Genomic DNA, 20,829 nt, shown 5'->3' on the forward strand with positions numbered 1-20,829 from the left:
TTACAAGCAAACAACTATCCCCAATCAAAACATAAGTAGAAATAAGGAGGCCTCATTACATATTAGGATTGAACTCATTAATTTTTTTTAGAATTTTCGAGATCGTTATCGTTAGTTATTTTAGGTTTGTTTGTTGTTAAAAAATTTGATTTATGTTTGTATTATTGTTTTCTAAATTATTAATCTAGTCATCTTTTATGTGTTTTTGGTGACGCTTTAGACATTTGTGTTTTTATTGTTTTTATCATTACGTTTAAATGATTTTTATTTATATCATAATGCATTAATTTTTTTTATATTTTTTTTATTATTTCTCCTAATTTCAGGTTTGAACAAAATTGGTAAACTATAAGTTTATTATGATATTTTAAAATGTATATGATATATTATTATATTTAGTCAAATAAATAAGTGAGTGTAAATATTCAAAATAAGGATACACATAAATAGGTGTATCATAAGATTTGATGGTGAAATATTTGTTAATATTGATTCACTTGTTTTATAAAATAAAATTAAGTTCTTAATATTTAAGAAGTAATGTCAAAAAAGATATCTCCAAAAAAAAGTCAAACTTTCAACAAAGAAGATAGGGTTGAGAAATAAATGACATTATTAGCGCAAACGATTAATTATGAGATAATAATTTGTTGACTGAATAACTAGATTGAAAGCTAAGTGATAAACAATTAAAATATGATACAAAGTGCAACAAAACAACAAAAATATAAATTTAAGTCTAAGAAAATAATAAAATAGATCATTCAAAGCTCAACCTAAGTCGTGTTTAGGGAGTTATAGTAATTGGGTATATATTTATAAATAGAGGATCAAGATAAAAAGGCAATGAGAATAAAAATAAGATAGATCTTGCAAAGTATATATGTTAAAGTTATGTAAACATGACAAAATAAAAAATTTATTAAATTATTAAATTATTGAAGTCATTGGATATTTTAAATAATATGTGCCCTTAAAAGAATAAAATATCACTTATTATGCTAAAATTTTCTCTTTTAATTATAAACCCATATAAAGTGTATTAAAGAAAGACATAAAAAAATATGTACTTTGATGCAAGCCTAGAAGCAAAGTTTCCCTTAAAACATGACATTGCATTCATCAAAACCATCTATTACCCTTCTCCTTTATAAACACTTTTTAGAATTGGGTATAGCCTTTTAATAAACATAAAAAAGTTAATAAATATATACTTAATTATACAAATAAAATAATAAAATTTATAATTTTTTTTTATAGTTAAAACTTGGATCCAACCTCATAAAGTATTTTCAATTCAACTATTGGTCTGGTTGGGTATAAAATATATGTTATTTAAATAATTTATAACTTAAATACTTCTTTCTCTCCATTGTTAATTCATTATTTAAAATATTAAAATAATTTTTATTTTAAACTATTATATATTAATACCTTAAATATTTTTATCAAAAATATAAATAACTCAAAATCATTATTAGTCATTTAAATAACTTATATATTAATATTATTTAAATATTTTTACTAAAAAAAATATATAACTCAAAATTATCACAAATCATTTAAATAACTCCTTAATAAAGAAAAAAACACACTTAAACGTATATACTTGTACAACTAATTCACTTAGACTATATACTAATAAAATGTTATTTAAATATACATACTATCAAAAATGGGTTCATTTAACCTTTTTTAATAGAACATAATTAATTTTTAATTTTATATTTATTAATTAAATAATAATATATTTTTTCTCTACTTCTTCGTTAATCAAAAAACTCTTTATTTTATTTTTTGCAGAGTATTTATTATTGATTATATATATTAGGCAAAACAATATAATTTACTACTATTATAAATCATTAATCAAAACTTAAATAAAAAATTATTAATTTCATTTGTTCATATTAAATTAAATAAGTAAAAAATTTATTCCAAAATTATTACAGTAAAATATAAAATTAAAAAAATTATGAATAAATAAATTTAACTGATTTAATTAATGAAAAAAAATAAGAAAAAAAATATATTAATATTTAATTAATAAATATATAAATAAAAAATTGAAAAATTAAAAATTAACTATCGGTTGTTTACTTAAAAAAAAAAAAGTATAACGAGCATATCTTTTAGCTAGTTATACAAATATATATATATATATTGAATTTTTTCCCTTTAAATAACTCAATCCCAAACAAGGCCTAGAAAAAAAATTTAATGAGTTATTTTTAATTTTAAAGTGGATGCTTTATTTCCTTGTGAAGAGAGTGAGAACTTACTCACTGAACTTCTTGCTATTCCACTTCTCTCTCTCATCAAACCGCCATTTTTAATGATCGAAAGCTTCAATACAAGAACAAATCTTTTCTCTCTTCTTGATCCAAATTCAATACATTTTTATTATTTTCCTTCATCTTCTTCTTTCTTCATTCTTCATTCGCCATTAATCCATGTCTCCCCCTGTCTGGTTTTCTTGTTATTATCATTTACTCTTTACCTGTTTATGTTTCTTTCTAATAAATTGTGACGCTTTCTCTTCAACAGAAGGTAAAAATGCATTCTTCTTGAAATTTCATTATGTGGGTTGTTTTCCAATAGAGATTATTTTCTATGTGTTTCAGTTTATGCTCTTTATTCATTCAAGGAAAGAATATATGAAGACCCATTAATGGCATTACATAATTGGGACTCTGTAAACACAGACCCTTGTAATTGGTCAGGCGTTTCCTGTTCTGTAACGCACGATCGCGTTTTCAAATTGTGAGTTTCATTCAAATTGTGTATAATCCATTTCATGAAAGAACTGATTATGATTGTGGATTTACAGGAACATTTCTGGATCTTTGTTAAAGGGTTTCCTTGCTCCTGAATTGGGTTTATTATCATCATTGAAAAAACTGATCTTGAATGGAAACAAGCTCACTGGCTCAATACCTAAAGAAATTGGGGGTCTTAAATATTTGAGGGTTTTGGATTTGGGAATGAATCAGTTCATGGGTTCAATACCATCTGAGCTTGGAAGTTTGAGAAGACTTGTCAAATTGTAAACATTCATTTTTTTGAAATGTTCTTTTTTCTTGGTGTTGGATTATCATCTCTTTCTGATGTTCTACAGAAATCTTGAATCGAATCAATTGACGGGTATGTTACCTAAGGAGCTTTCGCAATTAAAGCACCTAAAAGAATTGCAATTGGGAAGGAACATGTTTGTTGGATCTGTTCTTGATGGAAAGTAAGTAAACTTGTTTCTGTCATCATCTTTGATGGATTGGATCTTATGGAACTTGATTATGACAGGAATATCACTCTATTTCAATTGAAAACTGCTGATTTCTCTTACAATTTCTTCAATGGGAGCATACCAAAGTGTTTCGATTACCTTCCAAGATCAAGCTTTCAAGGGAATTGCTTTCAGATCAAAGATATCGTTCAACGCCCTTTGATTCAATGTGGTAAAATCTAGAAAACAGAATTGATTGATCGATAAAATGCTAAAAGATTGTTCTTTAATTTGTAGGAGTTCCTATATCATCGATAGAGAATGAAGATGTATATATATCTTCTAGTTCTAGACCAAAATGGCTTCTAGTTTTGGAAATAGTTACAGCAACCATAGTGAGTTTTGTGTTCTTCGTGGCTATCCTAAGAACGGTTAGAGGATGTCGGAGTAAGTCTTCGGTTGTTGTTATCCCTTGGAAGAAACCGACTAGCGATTGTGAGATTTTGAAGGATGTGAAGAGATTTAGCCGCCAAGAACTCGAAGATGCTTGCGAAGAATTTAGCAACATTATTGGATCTTCTTCGGAGAGTATAGTGTATAAGGGTACCATGAAAGGAACCTTGGAGGAAATAGCCGTTGTATCGGTTTCTATCGAGGATGATCAATGGACAGGATTTCGCGAGCTTTGTTTTCAAAGAGAGGTAGTTTATTTGTGTTTAGCGAATAAGTTGGATAATTCGAAAGTAAAAACTTAACCCCTATTGTTAACTATTTGAATAACCTTATGAACTTTTGAATAATAATACATTGTTGATGAATTTCTATATTTGTACTTTTTTGTATTTGTAGGTGGCGGATTTGGCGAGATTAGATCATGAGAACGTAGGGAAACTTATAGGTTATTGTAGGGAGATCGATACTAGTTTCTCGAGGATGCTTGTTTTTGAGTATGCTTCAAATGGGACGCTTTACGAGTATCTCCATTGCGGAGATGGATGCCAATTATCTTGGTCGAGACGAATGAAGATAGTTTTAGGCATTGCTCGAGGACTCAAGTATCTCCATGGGGAGATCGACCCACCTTTTGCTATTTCCGATCTCAATTCCAATGTTGTTTATCTAACCGATGATTTTTCACCCAAGGTAAGAATCATAAATTCAAAATCGTAAAGGTTTAACTAATTTAAATGTTTATGAAAATCTTAAACTTCTGCTACTTTCAAAATTAGTTTCAAATTTTAACCAACAACTTGACAATGAGTGTCTCCTTATTAATCACAAATCATCAATCAATATATTATATTTTTTAAAATAAATTATTAATTTTGTATACATTTATACCTCTAATATTGTTTTTGGGAAATAACATACTTACTCAAATAACCCAAGATATAATGTGAAATTTTCTTTATTGTTACTGTTGCAGCTGGTTGATTTTGAGAATTGGAAGTCAATTGTTTCGACTTCCGAGAAGAAAAAGAAGTCATCTTCACGTTTTTCCGGTATAGTTTCAAATTCGTTGGAAACAAGACGACGACATGTTGGTGTGAACGAGAATGTATACTCATTTGGTTCACTTTTATTGGAGATAATCAGTGGACGACATCAATATTGTCCGGTTAAAGGACTATTGGTGGATTGGGTAAGATAAAACAATTTTTCTTTTTCTTTTTTATAAATTGATTCGAAGAAAACACTAGTTTACACTAAGGAAAATTGACGCAGGCTAGTGAATTTCTTGAGATGCCCGAGGTAATGTCGTATGTGGTGGATCCGGAGGTGAAGCATTTTCGATACGAAGATGTTGAAGTGATATGCGAAGTTGTTTCTCTTTGTATACATCGATCTAGAATGGTTTCGATGGAAAAGATTTGTGAAATGTTGGAGAGTAGAATTGTTGTTAATTCGACGAAGAACTCTCCTTTGGCATGGGCTGAGCTTGCTGTTTTATCCAACTAAACTAATGTAAATTTTGTGTAAATTCTGTTTTTTGACTTTTGTTCTTATTTGCATGGAGAAAATCTTCATTTTGGTTGTGTATTTGTTTGTACACTTCATAGTGAAGAAGAGTTTATTCATCTTCTGTTATTGGAAGTCTCATCAATAGCTACATTTCATTTGGGAAACCCATCAAACTCTCAAAATTGAATCGAATCACTATTTTTAAAATCGTCAAACATAAACAACCATGGTTAAAATTTAAAAATATGCCATTCCTATTTGAGAAGTTGAATCGGTTAGTTTTCACTAAATTAGTGAATTTTGAATTGTGTCCAATTAAAATTAAATTATTATCATTTTAATAATTTGAGATTTTTTTTTCAAATGAACTAAACATCTACTTATTTTGTTTAGTGTATCATTTTTGTTTTTTAATTAATTTATAATGTTTATAAATGAAATAATATTTTTATATATTTTGAACGCATTATTTTTAAACAAAGTCATTTTTTTTTCTAGATTTACGCATTTTAGATTTTAAAAAATGGTTTGGGTGAACAAAAAAAATGGTAATTTGAAAAAAATTGAAAAAAAGATAAATTCAATATTTATTTATCACAATTCGAACCATAACTTTGTGTACAATGTGTACTAATTTGGACGTATTTATATTTTAAATTTAATAATATATTTTCTTAAATATACACATTACAAATTGACGAATGTGGTTTGAATGTTTTACAACAACAAAAAAAACTGTGCGAAAAAAAAAACTAAAAAATGTAAAGAGAATTGCTATTTATTATAAATGTAATTAACTAATTAGGGTGATTTTGTACGGGTTTTTATCGTTATACTTAAATACTATTATATTAAATTGCGGTTTGAATGTCTAACAAAAATATATAAATGTAGTTAATTAATTAGGATGAAAAGGTTTTTGTCGTTTAAACATAACAACTATTCATCTCTTTCTCTACTTAATTTAAATTAGTTTGTCCGCTTAAATTGTTTATTTTGAATATCAACCAATCACATAATGAATATTTTCAGTTTGTATCTCTTTTCTCGTTTGATTTGGCGTTTATAAATGTGTTTTCAGTTTGTATCTCTTTTCTCGTTTGATTTGGCGTTTATAAGTGTGTTTGGACGTTTACGTAATAAGATGTTACAGTAACTTTGCGTAATAAGGTAACGCAAAAAATTATAATTAAACACATTTTTTATGTTTAAACTAAAATTCTAACAGCTTTTTTAAAACTCTATCATATGCATTAATCCTTTCATTTCAACAAAAGAACAGAAAAAATGAATTTAATTGATTAAAAATAATAATCCATAATATGATCGACATTTTGCTGTTAGAAGGAAAAACTTTAAATGTGATAATTCAAGTCTAGACAATTCAAAATTAAAGCTTTATTTAACATTTTCTAAGTTGAATCTCAAATAATAGTTGATCAATTTAAAAATATGGACCAAGAGTTAGATATTAGACATGGACCTAACCAATAAACCAAATTCTATTGTTTAAGATTTTATCAAACAATACAAGCAAATTGAATTTTTCAGCCCAAATTAAAATTGAAGAACTTAAGAGACAATGAAATAAAATTAAAAAGCTTAGAAGTTCACTCTAATCTGGTCAAGTACACTTTTCTAACCTCTTCTTCTAATGATTCCAATTTTCAACATAATGAAAATAGCAACAATCCTAATACTACTACTGATAATAATAATAATAATAACAATCTTCCTAGGACAACAAACTTGTTAGCAACAACATAATGATCAAACATAGATAGCAGTTTCATTTACATCCCAATGTACAAAACACCTAATGTGTTTGTCAATTATATCATCAAACTCACTCAAGTCAGCCGCGCATAAGATCAATATCCATCTGGGGATTTCTCGTATTCTGACGTAAACCTGACATCATTCCCGATGAAGAACTTAAACTAAGGTTTTGACCCGAAGGAGGAGCATTAGCACGGTTGGGCGGTGATGATGATGATGTTATGTCATCAGACTTATGCTCCACTTTAGGGCTGATAAGCTCCGGTTGTGCCACCTTCAAACCACCACCACCATAAGTGAAGCTACACAACACCACCTGCAATTAACCATAACCCTTGTTAACATTTTCCTATTTGGAAACCAAGATTTTCCGCATAATCTCATTAGATCTAGATCATGAAAACAAAATAATATGAACATGATACAGAATATAGTGACTTTTTTAAATGCTTGGTATACAAATCATTATTCAAATTCTAGTATAGATTTTTGTTTCAATAGTAAACGAAAATACAAAACTACCCATTTTTATTTTTTTTTGTAAAATTTTAAATATTAAATACAAGTTCATTTTTTGTCATTTAACACAAATAACACAAACAAGTTTTGAACTTATTTATTTCAAATAATCAAATTATTTGAAAAACAAAACTACATCAAACAAGCTCAATATTATTTTGAAGAGTTTTGGCAAACACAACAAATGTAGATTTTTTCCGGATCATGAAAATATTTGATACAAAATATCCTATATTATTGTCAATAATATACGAGAGGCAAACCAATTAGTCAACTATTTCACTAGCAAATAGATTTGGTAAGAAAGCTAAAAACAAAAATTTGCATGTGAAGTTTAGATCAATTATGACCAAACAATTCCGTCTTTTTCTCGACAAAATTCACAAATAAACCCTTAAAACTCTTTATCAATTAGTTGATATGTTCATAAGTTTTGAAAATAACAAAAAAAACACCCAATCCTCAAAGACGAAAGAGGAAAAAAACATCATTAAAAACTCTAATATAAGTAAAGATTGCATCAATTGATCAATCCAAAACAAATTATACAAATACCTGAACAGGGCCAGCCGCAGTAAGCATACCACCAACCGCACCACCTATGACATGTCCATCGGAGCTACAAAGAGAAACACTTATACCCCCTGTTCTACTGCGGGGTCCACCATTTTCGGCAACTAGGTATGAACCCGATAAGCATAAAATCTGAAAACGCCCCTATCGAAGAAATAAAACGATAAAGCCAGAATTCATAAAAGACAGGGTTTAAAATGTAAGAATATGGACTGATAAAGTGCATTAACCTCTTAAGGGCTTAAAAAAACTAGGTTTATTGCATGAATTTAGTTTCAACTGTTTTTCTTAATAGTTTTTATTTTCTTTCTTTATTAATAAAAGATTCATCATTATCTCGAAAATAAAGAGCTTTGACCTCGTAGGTGACATTGTTGGCAGACGATGTAGGTTGACGTAGAGAAACTGCTGAAACAGTACCAGTTGCGGATAATATGCATACAGCTCTCGATCTTTGTTGCGAAAATGACAATACTTTTGAGGCTACATCCTACATGAAAAGAAGACAATAAAATTCATGTCATTTCATTATCAAAACCCATTAGGAAGAAATGAAAAAACAACACAAATGTAGGAAAACTGAAGTTATATCAAATTGAAAAACCCTTATTTGGAAACAATTTTTTGTTTATGAAATCTGGCTAGAAACCACCTATGATTTTTTTTGGATACAGATCCTAAGTATCACAAATTTCCCAATGACCATTATCTATCCATTCAATTGTCATGAAATTTGGACATTTTATAGGATCTGTTGATATAAGTCGATGTTTTACCATATCTGAATCTGGTTATAGATCTGGAACACTTTCTGTCATATATCATCTATTTGAAATCATAACTTAGTCCCACACAAATTCAGATCCAGAATAAGAAACATAAAGTGTTTCCAAACAGGTTTTCCAAACGTGATCTCAAATGAAGCTAAAATAACCTCATCTCTTCTTCAATTAGAAACACCATAACATCAAATTTTCTCTTTTGAGTATGAATCTAAGTGAGATTTCGTTTGGAAAGGAAGTGTACATAAACCAAGATCCAGATACAATGAAAACAAAGTTGTCTGCTATAGAATAGCTCTTCCAACTTGATGAAGGCTTAAAAACTTCTTAATGGAAAAAGCTACAAACTCTACAAATTTCAATTTCAAGATATCCCAGTTCATAATAAATTTGGAAACAAAAACATTTCAAAATGAAGCCACAATCCTAATCCTACAACAATCAAAATTAAGACAGAAATTGTATCAAAGCATAGAAACCATACTTCTCCTGCTGCAATATGCATTACATGTGGTGCAAAAGCCAGTCCTGCCGAACTATTCATCCATTCACCTGCAAGAACAAAAGGAGAATCATTAAACCCATTATTTTATTATCTTTCCAATAAATAATCTATACATACCAAGAGAAGATAACTGTTGTTTCCTCCCACTTCCAGGAGGCCTGCCTCTCTTCTTCGGGTTAGGCGTGGTGTTCTCCACCGCCGGAGATTTAGCTGAAAGTGGAGAAAGTCCAAGAGACACGTTTGATCCATCAAGTCCATACTTCCTAGGCCTTCCTCTTTTCTTCTTCACAAGTTCACCAGACAGACCAGTGGACGCAGCAAAATGGGTTGAAGTATTATTGGATTGAACTGAAATGTTGTTGTTAGTATTGGTAACAGGCATAAACCCAGATTGTAAATGTAACCCATGATGATGATGATAATAAGGAGTCGATGACATGTCTTCTCTTCCTTCCATTTACTTACTTACTTACATGAAGCTCCTCCTCTAGTAACCATATATAAGAGAAAATGTTGAAATAGAAATAGAAACCCTAGATTTGAAATGAAGGGTATGAAAAAATGGGGGAATTAGTGCAGGCTGGTGACATAAAGGTGGGGGTGGGGGTGGGGGAGAAGGGTAAAGGACAAAAATTGGAGCTTTTGAATTAAAAGGGGAAGATGAAGAAGACTACTTTTTCCTTGTTTGAATAGTTATTTATTGTGGGGAGCAGAAATCAGGGCCGTAAGTTTCTGACTTCTCTTTTGGGAAAAAAAAAAAAAAAAAAAAAAAAAAAGGACTCTATTGAGAATCCTACTCTATACTGTGTGTACTACTACTGTGTGTGGTTGAAGGTTTGAACTTTGAAGCCATTAGAGAAGACTACTGAAACTTGAAACTGATCTTCTTTCTCTTCAATTCAATCCCTTTAGATGATGACACGTCACTCATTTTTTATCCCAACCGTTAAGATTACTTTTTGTTTTTGGTTTCTAATGTATGATTTGATGTAGGGATTGTTTGATTATTCAGTTTATTAGTTAATCATTTAGGCCTTGTCGGATTTGGGTTTTTTAAAATATCATGAGAGTGAAAAAATCAATAATTATTTATGATGTAGAAAGTTAGGATTAATTTGGGTAAAATGATTTAAAGACATTAATATATATAAATAAAATAAAATAAAAAATAATAATTTAAAATAAAAATTATTTTAATATTTTGGTTAATGAAATGAGTAAGATAATTATTAAAAATTAATTGATTCGAAAATTAATTTTTATTAGAGTTTTTAAAAAATACTAAAAAAACCCAGCTTTAAATACAAATTATTATGCCTTGGAAATATTTGGAATGATAGTAAAGTGAATTTGAAGGAACAGAATACTATTTATCTAAAAGAGTATCTCACTAAGATATTTTAAAAAAAAATTAAGCTTTTCTTTTATCCAAATTCAGTTAAGTCTGTTTCCAATAAGTATCATTGTAATTTATTCAATTTAGTTTGTGTATAGATTATACTAACCATAACCTAAATTATTAAATATAGTTTATTAATCATTAGATATCAATACTTTTAAATTTTATTTATTAAAAAAAATCAACAGTGATCATTATTTTATAAATGACATGTTATTTGACAATTCGAATTATCTTATTAGTTAATGTATTAATTCCATTAGTTAATGTTTTTAGAGAATGGTGTGATAAAAATATGATTATTAGAGATTTTTTATAAATAAATTATTAAAATATTTTTTATTTAAAATATAAATTAAATAAAAGTAAAGTATTTTTTTTCTAATATTTAGTGGATGAATTAAATAATTTGATGGTTATAATATAGTAATTTGATGGAAAATGAAATTAAAAAAAAATCCAAAAATTTTCAATAAAATTTAGAAAACTTAAAATCAAACAGGCTCTAAGAAAGAAGAGAGTAAAAATCTCGTGTTTCTGTCTGTTTCTGTCCTTTTTTTTCACCATAATTAAAAAGTTGGGTTTGATTTATTTGAATAATTTAAAATTTTTAAATTTGTGTTAGTTTTGAGAGGGTGAATTATTATTTTTTGTTTTTTTAATGTAATGATAAAATAAATTTAAAAAATATAAGAGATATTTTATTAATTTAATTAATAAATTAAATGATATAATAGATGATAAATGAAATAATGTTTAATTTATTAAAAAAAAACTCAACTTACCACCAATCGTCAAAATCAACAAATCAAACTAACCCTTATACTATTTGATATCTGTAACAGACATTCTTTGACCGTTGATTAAAATATCAAAATACTTTTATTTATATTTATTGTTTTTAAATGTTAAATAATATTTTACTTTACTTTTATTAAAATATCAAAATGTTTTAAAAAAATAAGTATTAAAATATTAATTTAAATATTTAGAGATTCTATTATTTACTGTTAATTACATAATTGTTCGAATTAACGTAGTAGTTCGAACCGTCCATACGAACGAACCAATGTCGTTAAAATCTCTACATATATATTTTTAAGTGACTCAAACAATTAGGGATATCAAAATCTTTTTAACCGTGAGATAGAAAATGAAATATTTAATATTATAAATAACTAAATTGTTCGAATTTATTTGTTATTATTTTTTTCTCTAAAATAAAGTTGGAAGAGTGTTAAACGAGGATCAACAATTTTTTTCCAAAAGAATGATAATCTACTGTTGGACCTTCAATATGAGTCAATAATAACTTCTTTTTTTTCGTATTATGTTTATAAAAATGGTTTGATAAAAGTATGATTATTATAGATTTCTTACAAATAAATTATTAATTTTTTTTATATATTTAAAATATAAATTAAATAAAACTATGTAAAAGTATTTTAATATTTAGTGGGTGAATTAAATAATTTAATATTTATAATATAGTAATTTTATGGAAAATCTAATTTCAAAAAATCCAAAAAATCATCAAAAAAAAAAAAAAAAAAAAAAATCTATAAAACCCAAAATCAAACAGGCTCTAAGAAAGAAGAGAGTAAAAACCTCGTGTTTCTGTCCTTTTTTTTCACCAGAATTAAAAGGTTGGGTTTCATTTATTTGAATAATTTAAAATTTGTGTTAGTTTTGTGAGAGTGAATTCTTCTTCTTATTTTTTTTTTTTGAAAGATTTTAAAAAATATTACTATATAATGATAAAATAAATTTATAAAATATAAAAAATATTTTAATAATCTGATTAATAAATTGAATGATATAATAAATGAGATAGAATAAAAAAAATTCAACTCACTACCAATGGTCTTGTCCTATTTGATTGGACTTATTCTCATCAAAATCAACAAATCAAACTAACCCTAAGCTATTTGATATCTTTAACGGACATTCTTGACATTGTTGATTAAAATATCAAAATCTTTTGATTTATATTTATTGTTTCAAAATGTTAAATACTATTGTAAAATATTTTTTATTATTTAAAAATAATGTTAGAGAAGCCTAAGATATTGATATGGCATGATACATGGTTCATTGCTAAGAATAACGAATAAATTTACTAATAAGATGAATGAAATTAACCCTTAAATTTCAAACTAAATAAAATACAAATACTTAGTAAGGGTTGAACTTATGAAAGCCAATTAAAAACCACTCCAAAGTACTAAATTGCCTAAATTCCTACCAAAAAACGAATTTTTCTCAATTTGACCGAAAATTGAGCTGAATTAAGAAAAACTCAAGCGATGTTGATTAGAGATAGAAACAATATGGTAATTCTTGGTTAGTCCGTCGTTGTCCAGAATACATAAAATTAAAATATTGTCATTATATATATTTATAGTATTTTAAAATAAATATAAAGTGAAAAATATGAACAATTAAAACTAATCATTAGTCTAAGTTACAATATTTCACATCTTCTTTCTTCATTAAAAGTATTTTTATCTGATTTTAAAAATAAATATTAATATTAGTTTTTATAATTTTAAAAAATAATTTAAAAATTTGGAGATTTTTTTTGTCAAATATATAAAAGTTCAGAAACATGACCCAAACGAGAATGCCAACGGTAAAATTTCGAAGACGAACTATTCAAACGAAATGATAACAAGTCAATGCTGGAGACAACAACATCTGATAGTTTGAGTTCATCTAAAATATAAAGTCCTCATTTCTTACTACCTCTCCCAATCACCTTTTGTGACTGTGAGTTCTTAACACAACAATTGGAAGAAGTAAACAAAATCGTGAGACCAGAATCACACAATTGACTAACAGATACAATGTTTAAAGAAAGACGGGGAATATGGTGGACATTTGGGAGAGAAAAACAAGATGTATGTATAAAACCAATTCCTTCCAATGACATTGGAGTACCATCGGCAGTCATGACGGAAGACGGTAGAACAAAATTGACTGATACAAATGAGTTAATATTAGGAGACATATGATTAGATGTGCCTGAATCTAATATCCATAAGGGAGACGATTTACCTCAATTATCAAATGATATTGGGATTCTATTGATTAAGCCATCTCCAACCCAAATACCTATTCTCAAACCCAAAATGCAGTAAACATCCCATCAAACAGTAATTCATCTCCAACCCAAAAACCCAAACTCAAACTCAAACTCAAAAGAATATTCTCATAATATTCCTTTTTATAATAATTTTTAATTTTTTCAATATTATCTATATATTTATCTAAAATTACAAATTGAACCCATAACTTTACAACAACTTATTAATTACTTTTAAATTCTAATTATAAATCAATTATTTATACAACTGCATGAAATAAATTAAACATTATTAAATAAACACAAATTACATTTTACAAACAAAAAAAAATACAACAAAACAAACCTTTTGGATTATTGTAATTTTTCGGTTTTTCTACGTGTTTTATTTTATTAAAATTGTTTTTATTATTTATTATTTTTTTTATCAATATTGTTTATTATTATAAATTTATAATACTTAAAAAATATAAAATATAAATATAAACAAATTTAAATATAAGTTAATCATATAAACAAATTAAAATTATCATTAATTAAATATATAAATAAAATAAAATATAAATAAATCATATAAATAAATTAAAATATAAATAAATAAAATAGGTAAACAAATTAAAATATAAATAAGTTATGTAAATTAATTTAGACTAAAATGAAAGTTTTGAAAACTTTTGAGTATGTGAATAGTGTCCCTGCAAATTTGGGTATGGAGGAGAGAGAATTTGCAAGAAAATTCAAAATGCAGTTGAGTTTGCAGGTGGGTTGAAGGGCTAAAACCTATTATGGAGATGAGTTTGCAGGTGGGTTGGAGATGATCTTACCTGAGCAGCGGTCCTTGCTTCCCCCAAAACACACTTCAATATAAGTCATTTCAAGTTGAAGAATAAATTATTGACATATTTCTGAATTTAGATTGAGATTAAAAAGTAAAAGTATATTAAATAGATCAATATAAACTTTTGGAGCAATAACCACTATATACATAAATATTTAAAATAAATCAATATGCAGTAATCAATTATTTAAATAATTCTTAAATCTAGCCTATTATGTATAAATATATAATGTATTAAGACTGTAGTTTCAACTATAACCGATGTATTAGATATTTTTTTTTAAATAAACCACCGCTAAAGAATTGGAAAATGCAAACTCTTAGAACCTCTCAACCCTTCTTCAATATTTAGAAGAACGATCCTTTAAACTAATTACTCAATTTTACACCTTTTTTTATTCAATTACTCGATTTTTTTCAATATTTTATGTCACATTCGTCCTTTTCACATATTTCGTCCCACCAAAGCGCAATGCTTCATATATGTTGTGTATGCACATTTTTTTATTCACCCTTTTTATTTGTCCATATATTTATGGGTGAAATACTGTGCTAAAATTAGTCGCGTTAATGTTGTATTTAGATAACACAATTTTAGTTCAATTTGATTGAAATGAAAAAATTGTATATATTTTGCATAAAAATTAAGATATTGATGTCTCCTTCTATCTCTCTGATTTTTTCAACCAATTGATATGGATTATGGAATGAATTTTCAATGTTGACCTTGTGTATCATTTGGAGTTGTTTAGTTTTCTATAGAAAACCTTAAACCATGGTTTTATTGACATCATTAAATCATACCAAAAAAAAGAAAATAATTGAAACATACTTAAAAAAAAGTATTACTTAAACAAAATGAATTCAATCGCAATAATGGAAACATTATCATTTCGAGTGTTAGAGTATAATATAATATATTTGTAAAATATTATCACAATATTATAAATTGTGATAATATCAATATTATATTATTTAGTTTCTTTATATGTTAATTATAATGTCTATATAATAGACATAATCTATGTAACCATGAATAATAATTCAATACAATTTTTTTCTCTTCATTCTAACATGGTATCAGAACCTTGTTCAAAAACTATGATAACGAATTTATCATCCTTTGGGGGCTCGTCAAAAATGTTATTGTTCTTGAGTCAATCAAGTGATAGTCTTTCGCTGCCTCCATCAATGATTACCTTAGCCATTGATGGAGGGTTTTAATCATTTATTATTAATATTTGTTATGTCGGTGTTCTTAAGTAACTTATCTGGTGTTTTGGATTTCGTTTGAGTGAATTTATTGTCGTCTAGATTGATTGAAGATTTTAGTAGTTTGATTGGTCTTTGTTTGATTGGTTTTGGTTATTTTGTTGAGTAAAGGGAGTTGAATTTGGTTTGGGTTTTCCCTAAGTTTGTAATGTTTGGTTTGGTTGTTGTGGGTTGTTGATTTCAATTTGGTTTCGGAGTTTGTGAAATTTGATATGATTGATTTTGATTTGGTTGTTAATCGAAGAAGATCTGTTATTTTGTGGATGGTCAATGGATTGGGAAGAAGTGAGAAGAGAAGGAAGAGAAGAAGATTAAGAATAATGCGTAATTTCTTATTGTTCGCGCTTTCGTTTTTTGACTGTCAAACTCCCAATGTTTATTGTTGTTGTATCGTGAGTTTGAGTGGGGATGTTTAGGGGTGAGCAAATGGGTAAAACCAATCCGTTTTGTCCGATCCGTATTAAATCCAAACTAAGTTTATCCAATCCGTAAACCAAACCATTTTACTAATTAATACGGATCGGATACGGATTGGATTGAAAATGGTTTGGATAATCCAAATTAAAAAATATTTATATATATCAGCTTGAAATTAGTCAACAATTTTTTTTTTAATTTTTTTAATTTTTTTTTTTTTAAAATTCGAATTTTTTATTATTATTAAATTTGAATCTGAAAAAAACAATAAAAAAAAATAATAATAATAATAATAATAAAATAAAAATAAATATAAATATTGTTGTCAAGTGATGATAAGTAAAATATATATTATTTTGAGATTAAATTTAATTTAAAGAAAACTAATTAAAAAATATATTTTTATTTAGGTAGTTTGGATAATTTGAATAATCCTAATCCAATCCGATTTAATTCAATCCGATCTCAATCCGATCCAATCTCAGTCCAATCCGAAATATCCAATCCGAATTAGTATTTAGAATTCGGATTGGATTGGATTTCGGATTAAACCACCAAATGCTCACCCCTAGGGATGTTAGAGTATAATATAATATATTTGTAAAATATTATCACAATATTATAAATTGTGATAATATCAATATTATATTATTTAATTTCCTTATATGTCAATTATAATGTCTATATAATAGACATAATCTATGTAATAATGAATAACAATTCAATATAATCTTTTTCTAAAGAGAAAAATATTGTATTTAATTGTTATTCATGATTACATAAATTATGTCTATTATATAGACATTATAATTGACATATAAAGAAACTAAATAATATAATATTGATATTATCACAATTTATAATATTTTAATAATATTATACAAATATAATATATTATACTCTAACAACCTAACTCAAACTCATAATGTAACAACAATAAGCATTGAGAGTTTGACAATCAGAAAATGAAAGCGCGAACAATAAGAAATTACGTAGCATTCTTAATCTTCTTCTCTTCCTTCTCTTCTCTTTTGCCCAATCCATTGACCATCCACCAAAAAAACATCTCTTCTTTGATTCAGACCAACCAAAATTAACAACACAACCAAAACCAAAATAAAAAAAACCAAACTGAAATCAATAACCCACAACAACCAAACCAAAACAATCAAACCAAACATTACAAACTTAAGGAAAACCCAAACCAAATTCGATTCTCTTTACTCAACAAAACAACCAAAACCAATCAAACAAAGACCAATCAAACTACTAAAATCCTCAATCAAACTAGACGACAACAAATTCACTCAAACAAAATTCAAGACCCCAGATAAGTTACTTAAGAACACCGACATAACAAATATTAATAAGAAAATGATTAAAGTCCTCCATCAATGACTAAGGTAACCATTAATGGAGGCAGCGGAAGATTATCACTTGATTAACTCAAGAATAATAACAAGACTCTAATACCATGTTAAACTAAAGAGAAAGAGAGAAATATTATATTTAATTGTTATTCATGGTTACATAAATTATGTCTATTATATAGACATTATAATTGACATATAAAAAAACTAAATAATATAATATTGATATTATTACCATTTATAATGTTGTGATGATATCTTACAAATATAATATATTATACTCTAACATTGCACTCAAACTCACAATACAACAACAATAAGCATTGAGAGTTGACAATCAATATTTTATGTCATATTCGTCCTTTTCACATATTTCGTCCCACCAAAGCGCAATGCTTCATATATGGTTGTGTATGCACATTTTTTTATTCACCGTTTTTATTTGTCTATATATTTATGGGTGAAAGGTGAAATACGTTGCTAAAATTAGTCGCGTTAATGTTGTATTTAGATAACACAATTTTAGTTCAATTTGATTGAAATGAAAAAATTGTATATATTTTGCATACAAATTAAGATATTGATGTCTCCTTCTATCGGTGATTTTTTCAACCAATTGATATGGATTATGGAATGAATTTTCAATGTTGGCTTGTGCATCATTTGGAGTTGTTTAGTTTTCTATAGACCACCTTAAACCATGGTTTTATTGACATCATTAAATCATAAAAATAAAAAAAAAATCATTGAAAATGCTAAAAAAATACTCAAACAAAATGAAATTCAATGCAATAATGGAAACATGATCATTTCGGAGCTAGCTCAATTGAATGATTGAATCAATTTCCATTTCGTGTTGCCAACAAACACAACATACAAGAATCAAGTCCAAATTTCAAAATAACTAGATTTGATTCATAATCAAACACAACATACAAGATTCAAGTCCAGAGAACAATATATATTCTTATTTATTAAAAAAAACATAAAATTTATAAGTCACATACAAATGATGATGAACACCTCTAGCATAAATTTCCTTTTCCCATATGTTATCCACAACACATTCTAAAAATTTATGTACATTCTTTAGATAAAAGAAGATACATTACCAGAAATCATCAAGAGTGGCAATCGATGATAGTGTACGATCATCCTCTTCTTCTTCCATCTCCATCTCCGGTTCCTCGAGTGCTGCGAGATTCTTCAAATCAATGATAGAGATCTCATCCAACCGTCTCACAACCAAATCAGCAGCAGCGAGCTCATAAACAGGATGCTTTCCCGCAACAGCCACACACTTCATCCGAGCATCGTGAGCAGCCTCAACCGTCAGATTCGAATCCCCAAACACAATACACCTTTGGGGATCGAAACACATCAGTTGGGCAGCGTAATTGAACATCTCAGGATCCGGTTTTCCTCTATAAACATCCTCAGCCGCCAAGATTACTGTAAAAACACCCTTGATTCCACCAACTGATAAGATAGCAGTTTCGAGAACTTTTCTAGGACGGGTTGAAACTAATGCCATGGGTATCTTCTGTTTCTTGAGGATTTTCACAAACTCTTCTGATCCTGGTTTAAACCTATAAATTCCACCTTGTAAGCTTTGATGAATCTCCTCTTTTCGATTTGCTAACCTTTTAACATATGAAGGATCTCTTGACCAGCAGAGTACTTCAGAAACAGCCTGCTCGGTTTTCATTCCTTCTATTCTGCGAAGGAGAAAGGTTAAAGGAGGGGGTTTCCCTTCTTCTTGTGAAAGAAGAAGCCAAGCTTGTTTCTCCAATTCAGGGTTATCTTCAATTAACACACCTTCCCATTCGAAAATAGCAGTCAACCAGCCTGAACCCATTCTTTCTTGCCGGAGCAATGGATTATGTAATGCTGGATTATCAGCTCTATTCTCTAATGGCCATGACAATGGTTTTCTGTTTAGTCCTATATCTCTAGGTATTTTGAAGGCTTCCTTAGTTAATTCAATAGCTTGAGATTTCACTAATGGGGAAGATATGTGAACAAGTCTTGATCTTTTAACAGAAACATCTAATTTAAAGCAAAACCCTCCATAGGTTGTTGGCCTGTGACCTAGAAAGGATGTAGCAGCAATGGAATCCACCATTTTTATCACAGAAAAGAAGCTGTTAATGATTATTTTCTTTCTTATCACTTTGGGGATGGGCTTATACGACAAACAGTAAAGATCCCAACTATTATTCAGTCAGTTCCGATCAAATTGCATAATAAGTAATATGCAGCAAATAAAAGTGAAATTACAGCGGAAATTTATGCCCTAGGGAGGAGGATTAAGGAACCCTAACCTTGAATTGGATGATTGAATTCAACGCCAGGAGCGAATAGAGAGAAGATTGGAGATTCTGGTTTGGGACGGGATTTGTGGTTTATAAATAACAAATAAATCCTTAATTTTGTTTTCAAAATTGGATTTTAATTTATTATATAGTTTATTAAATAACTATTTATTAAAATACTTTTTAATTCTTAATGTTTTTACTAATAGAGCTTAATTATATATATATATATATATATATATATATATATATTAATATAAAATATAAATTTATTTTTGATCATTTATGTCAGTTTGCTATTAAAAAGTGATAAAATTAATATTGGATTGAATGTCTGGTCAATTATTATATATATATATATATATATATATATATATATATTATAGTTAATATTTTAAATATATCTTAATTATATATTAATAAATTCAATAAAAAAAATTACTTAAACCTAATTTCACTTATTTTCTAACAAAGCTATTATTTAAGTTAATATATATATATATAATAAAAAGTATTTTTAATATATGATCAATCTGTAAATTAATATGATTAATAATATATGTAAGATGAAATAATAGATTAATTTTAAACTTAATAGAGTTGGAACTAAGTAAATGTAGAATTGATTCCAGATTGGATTGGGTTAATTTTTTTCGATAAATTTACAAATCACTCTCTTACATTTGTCCTACAACCAGATTTAATATATTGGGTATTTCGTTGGTTTAATAATATCCGATTATATTATTCACAAATTTAACTTTATCCTAAAAAATATATATATATATAT

At 27.4% G+C, this 20,829-nt stretch overlaps 3 protein-coding genes across 3 annotated transcripts; 1 reads left to right on the forward strand and 2 right to left on the reverse strand.

The window, feature by feature from the left end:
* Positions 1-2,276: 2,276 nt before the first annotated feature.
* Positions 2,277-5,311, forward strand: LOC124932229 (probable LRR receptor-like serine/threonine-protein kinase At1g63430). Its single transcript, XM_047472847.1, has 9 exons — positions 2,277-2,550; positions 2,625-2,763; positions 2,831-3,046; positions 3,119-3,235; positions 3,301-3,455; positions 3,521-3,924; positions 4,073-4,366; positions 4,650-4,865; positions 4,949-5,311. The coding sequence occupies exons 1-9, from the start codon at positions 2,454-2,456 to the stop codon at positions 5,180-5,182; spliced, it is 1,872 nt and encodes a 623-aa protein (XP_047328803.1). The 5' UTR covers positions 2,277-2,453; the 3' UTR covers positions 5,183-5,311.
* A 1,452-nt stretch (positions 5,312-6,763) lies between these two features.
* LOC124931119 (AT-hook motif nuclear-localized protein 5-like) lies at positions 6,764-10,142 on the reverse strand. Its single transcript, XM_047471511.1, has 5 exons — positions 9,461-10,142; positions 9,323-9,390; positions 8,415-8,546; positions 8,039-8,200; positions 6,764-7,280 (listed from the first exon to the last, which is right to left on the reverse strand). Exons 1-5 carry the CDS (start codon positions 9,798-9,800, stop codon positions 7,041-7,043), a joined length of 942 nt encoding a protein of 313 aa, XP_047327467.1. The 5' UTR covers positions 9,801-10,142; the 3' UTR covers positions 6,764-7,040.
* An 8,528-nt stretch (positions 10,143-18,670) lies between these two features.
* On the reverse strand, positions 18,671-20,110 carry LOC124930871 (5-amino-6-(5-phospho-D-ribitylamino)uracil phosphatase, chloroplastic-like). Its single transcript, XM_047471238.1, has one exon. It carries the CDS (start codon positions 19,847-19,849, stop codon positions 18,833-18,835), a length of 1,017 nt encoding a protein of 338 aa, XP_047327194.1. The 5' UTR covers positions 19,850-20,110; the 3' UTR covers positions 18,671-18,832.
* Positions 20,111-20,829: the final 719 nt, after the last annotated feature.

Source organism: Impatiens glandulifera, chromosome 3 (genome assembly GCF_907164915.1).
Source record: "Impatiens glandulifera chromosome 3, dImpGla2.1, whole genome shotgun sequence".
Taxonomy (NCBI): Eukaryota; Viridiplantae; Streptophyta; class Magnoliopsida; order Ericales; family Balsaminaceae; genus Impatiens; species Impatiens glandulifera.

What these genes read in the sequence shown, in the direction of transcription:
- LOC124930871 (XM_047471238.1), bottom strand. Translation starts at nt 19,849, where the DNA reads ATGGTGGATTCCATTGCTGCTACATCCTTTCTAGGTCACAGGCCAACA.
- LOC124932229 (XM_047472847.1), top strand. Translation starts at nt 2,454, where the DNA reads ATGTCTCCCCCTGTCTGGTTTTCTTGTTATTATCATTTACTCTTTACC. An exon ending in CGCTTTCTCTTCAACAGAAG is followed by an intron (nt 2,551 to 2,624) that starts GTAAAAATGCAT and finishes TATGTGTTTCAG; the next exon opens with TTTATGCTCTTTATTCATTC. An exon ending in AGCTTTGTTTTCAAAGAGAG is followed by an intron (nt 3,925 to 4,072) that starts GTAGTTTATTTG and finishes TTGTATTTGTAG; the next exon opens with GTGGCGGATTTGGCGAGATT.
- LOC124931119 (XM_047471511.1), bottom strand. Translation starts at nt 9,800, where the DNA reads ATGGAAGGAAGAGAAGACATGTCATCGACTCCTTATTATCATCATCAT. An exon ending in TGCATATTGCAGCAGGAGAA is followed by an intron (nt 8,547 to 9,322) that starts GTATGGTTTCTA and finishes CTTTTCATGTAG; the next exon opens with GATGTAGCCTCAAAAGTATT. An exon ending in CCAACAATGTCACCTACGAG is followed by an intron (nt 8,201 to 8,414) that starts GTCAAAGCTCTT and finishes TTTCTTCGATAG; the next exon opens with GGGCGTTTTCAGATTTTATG.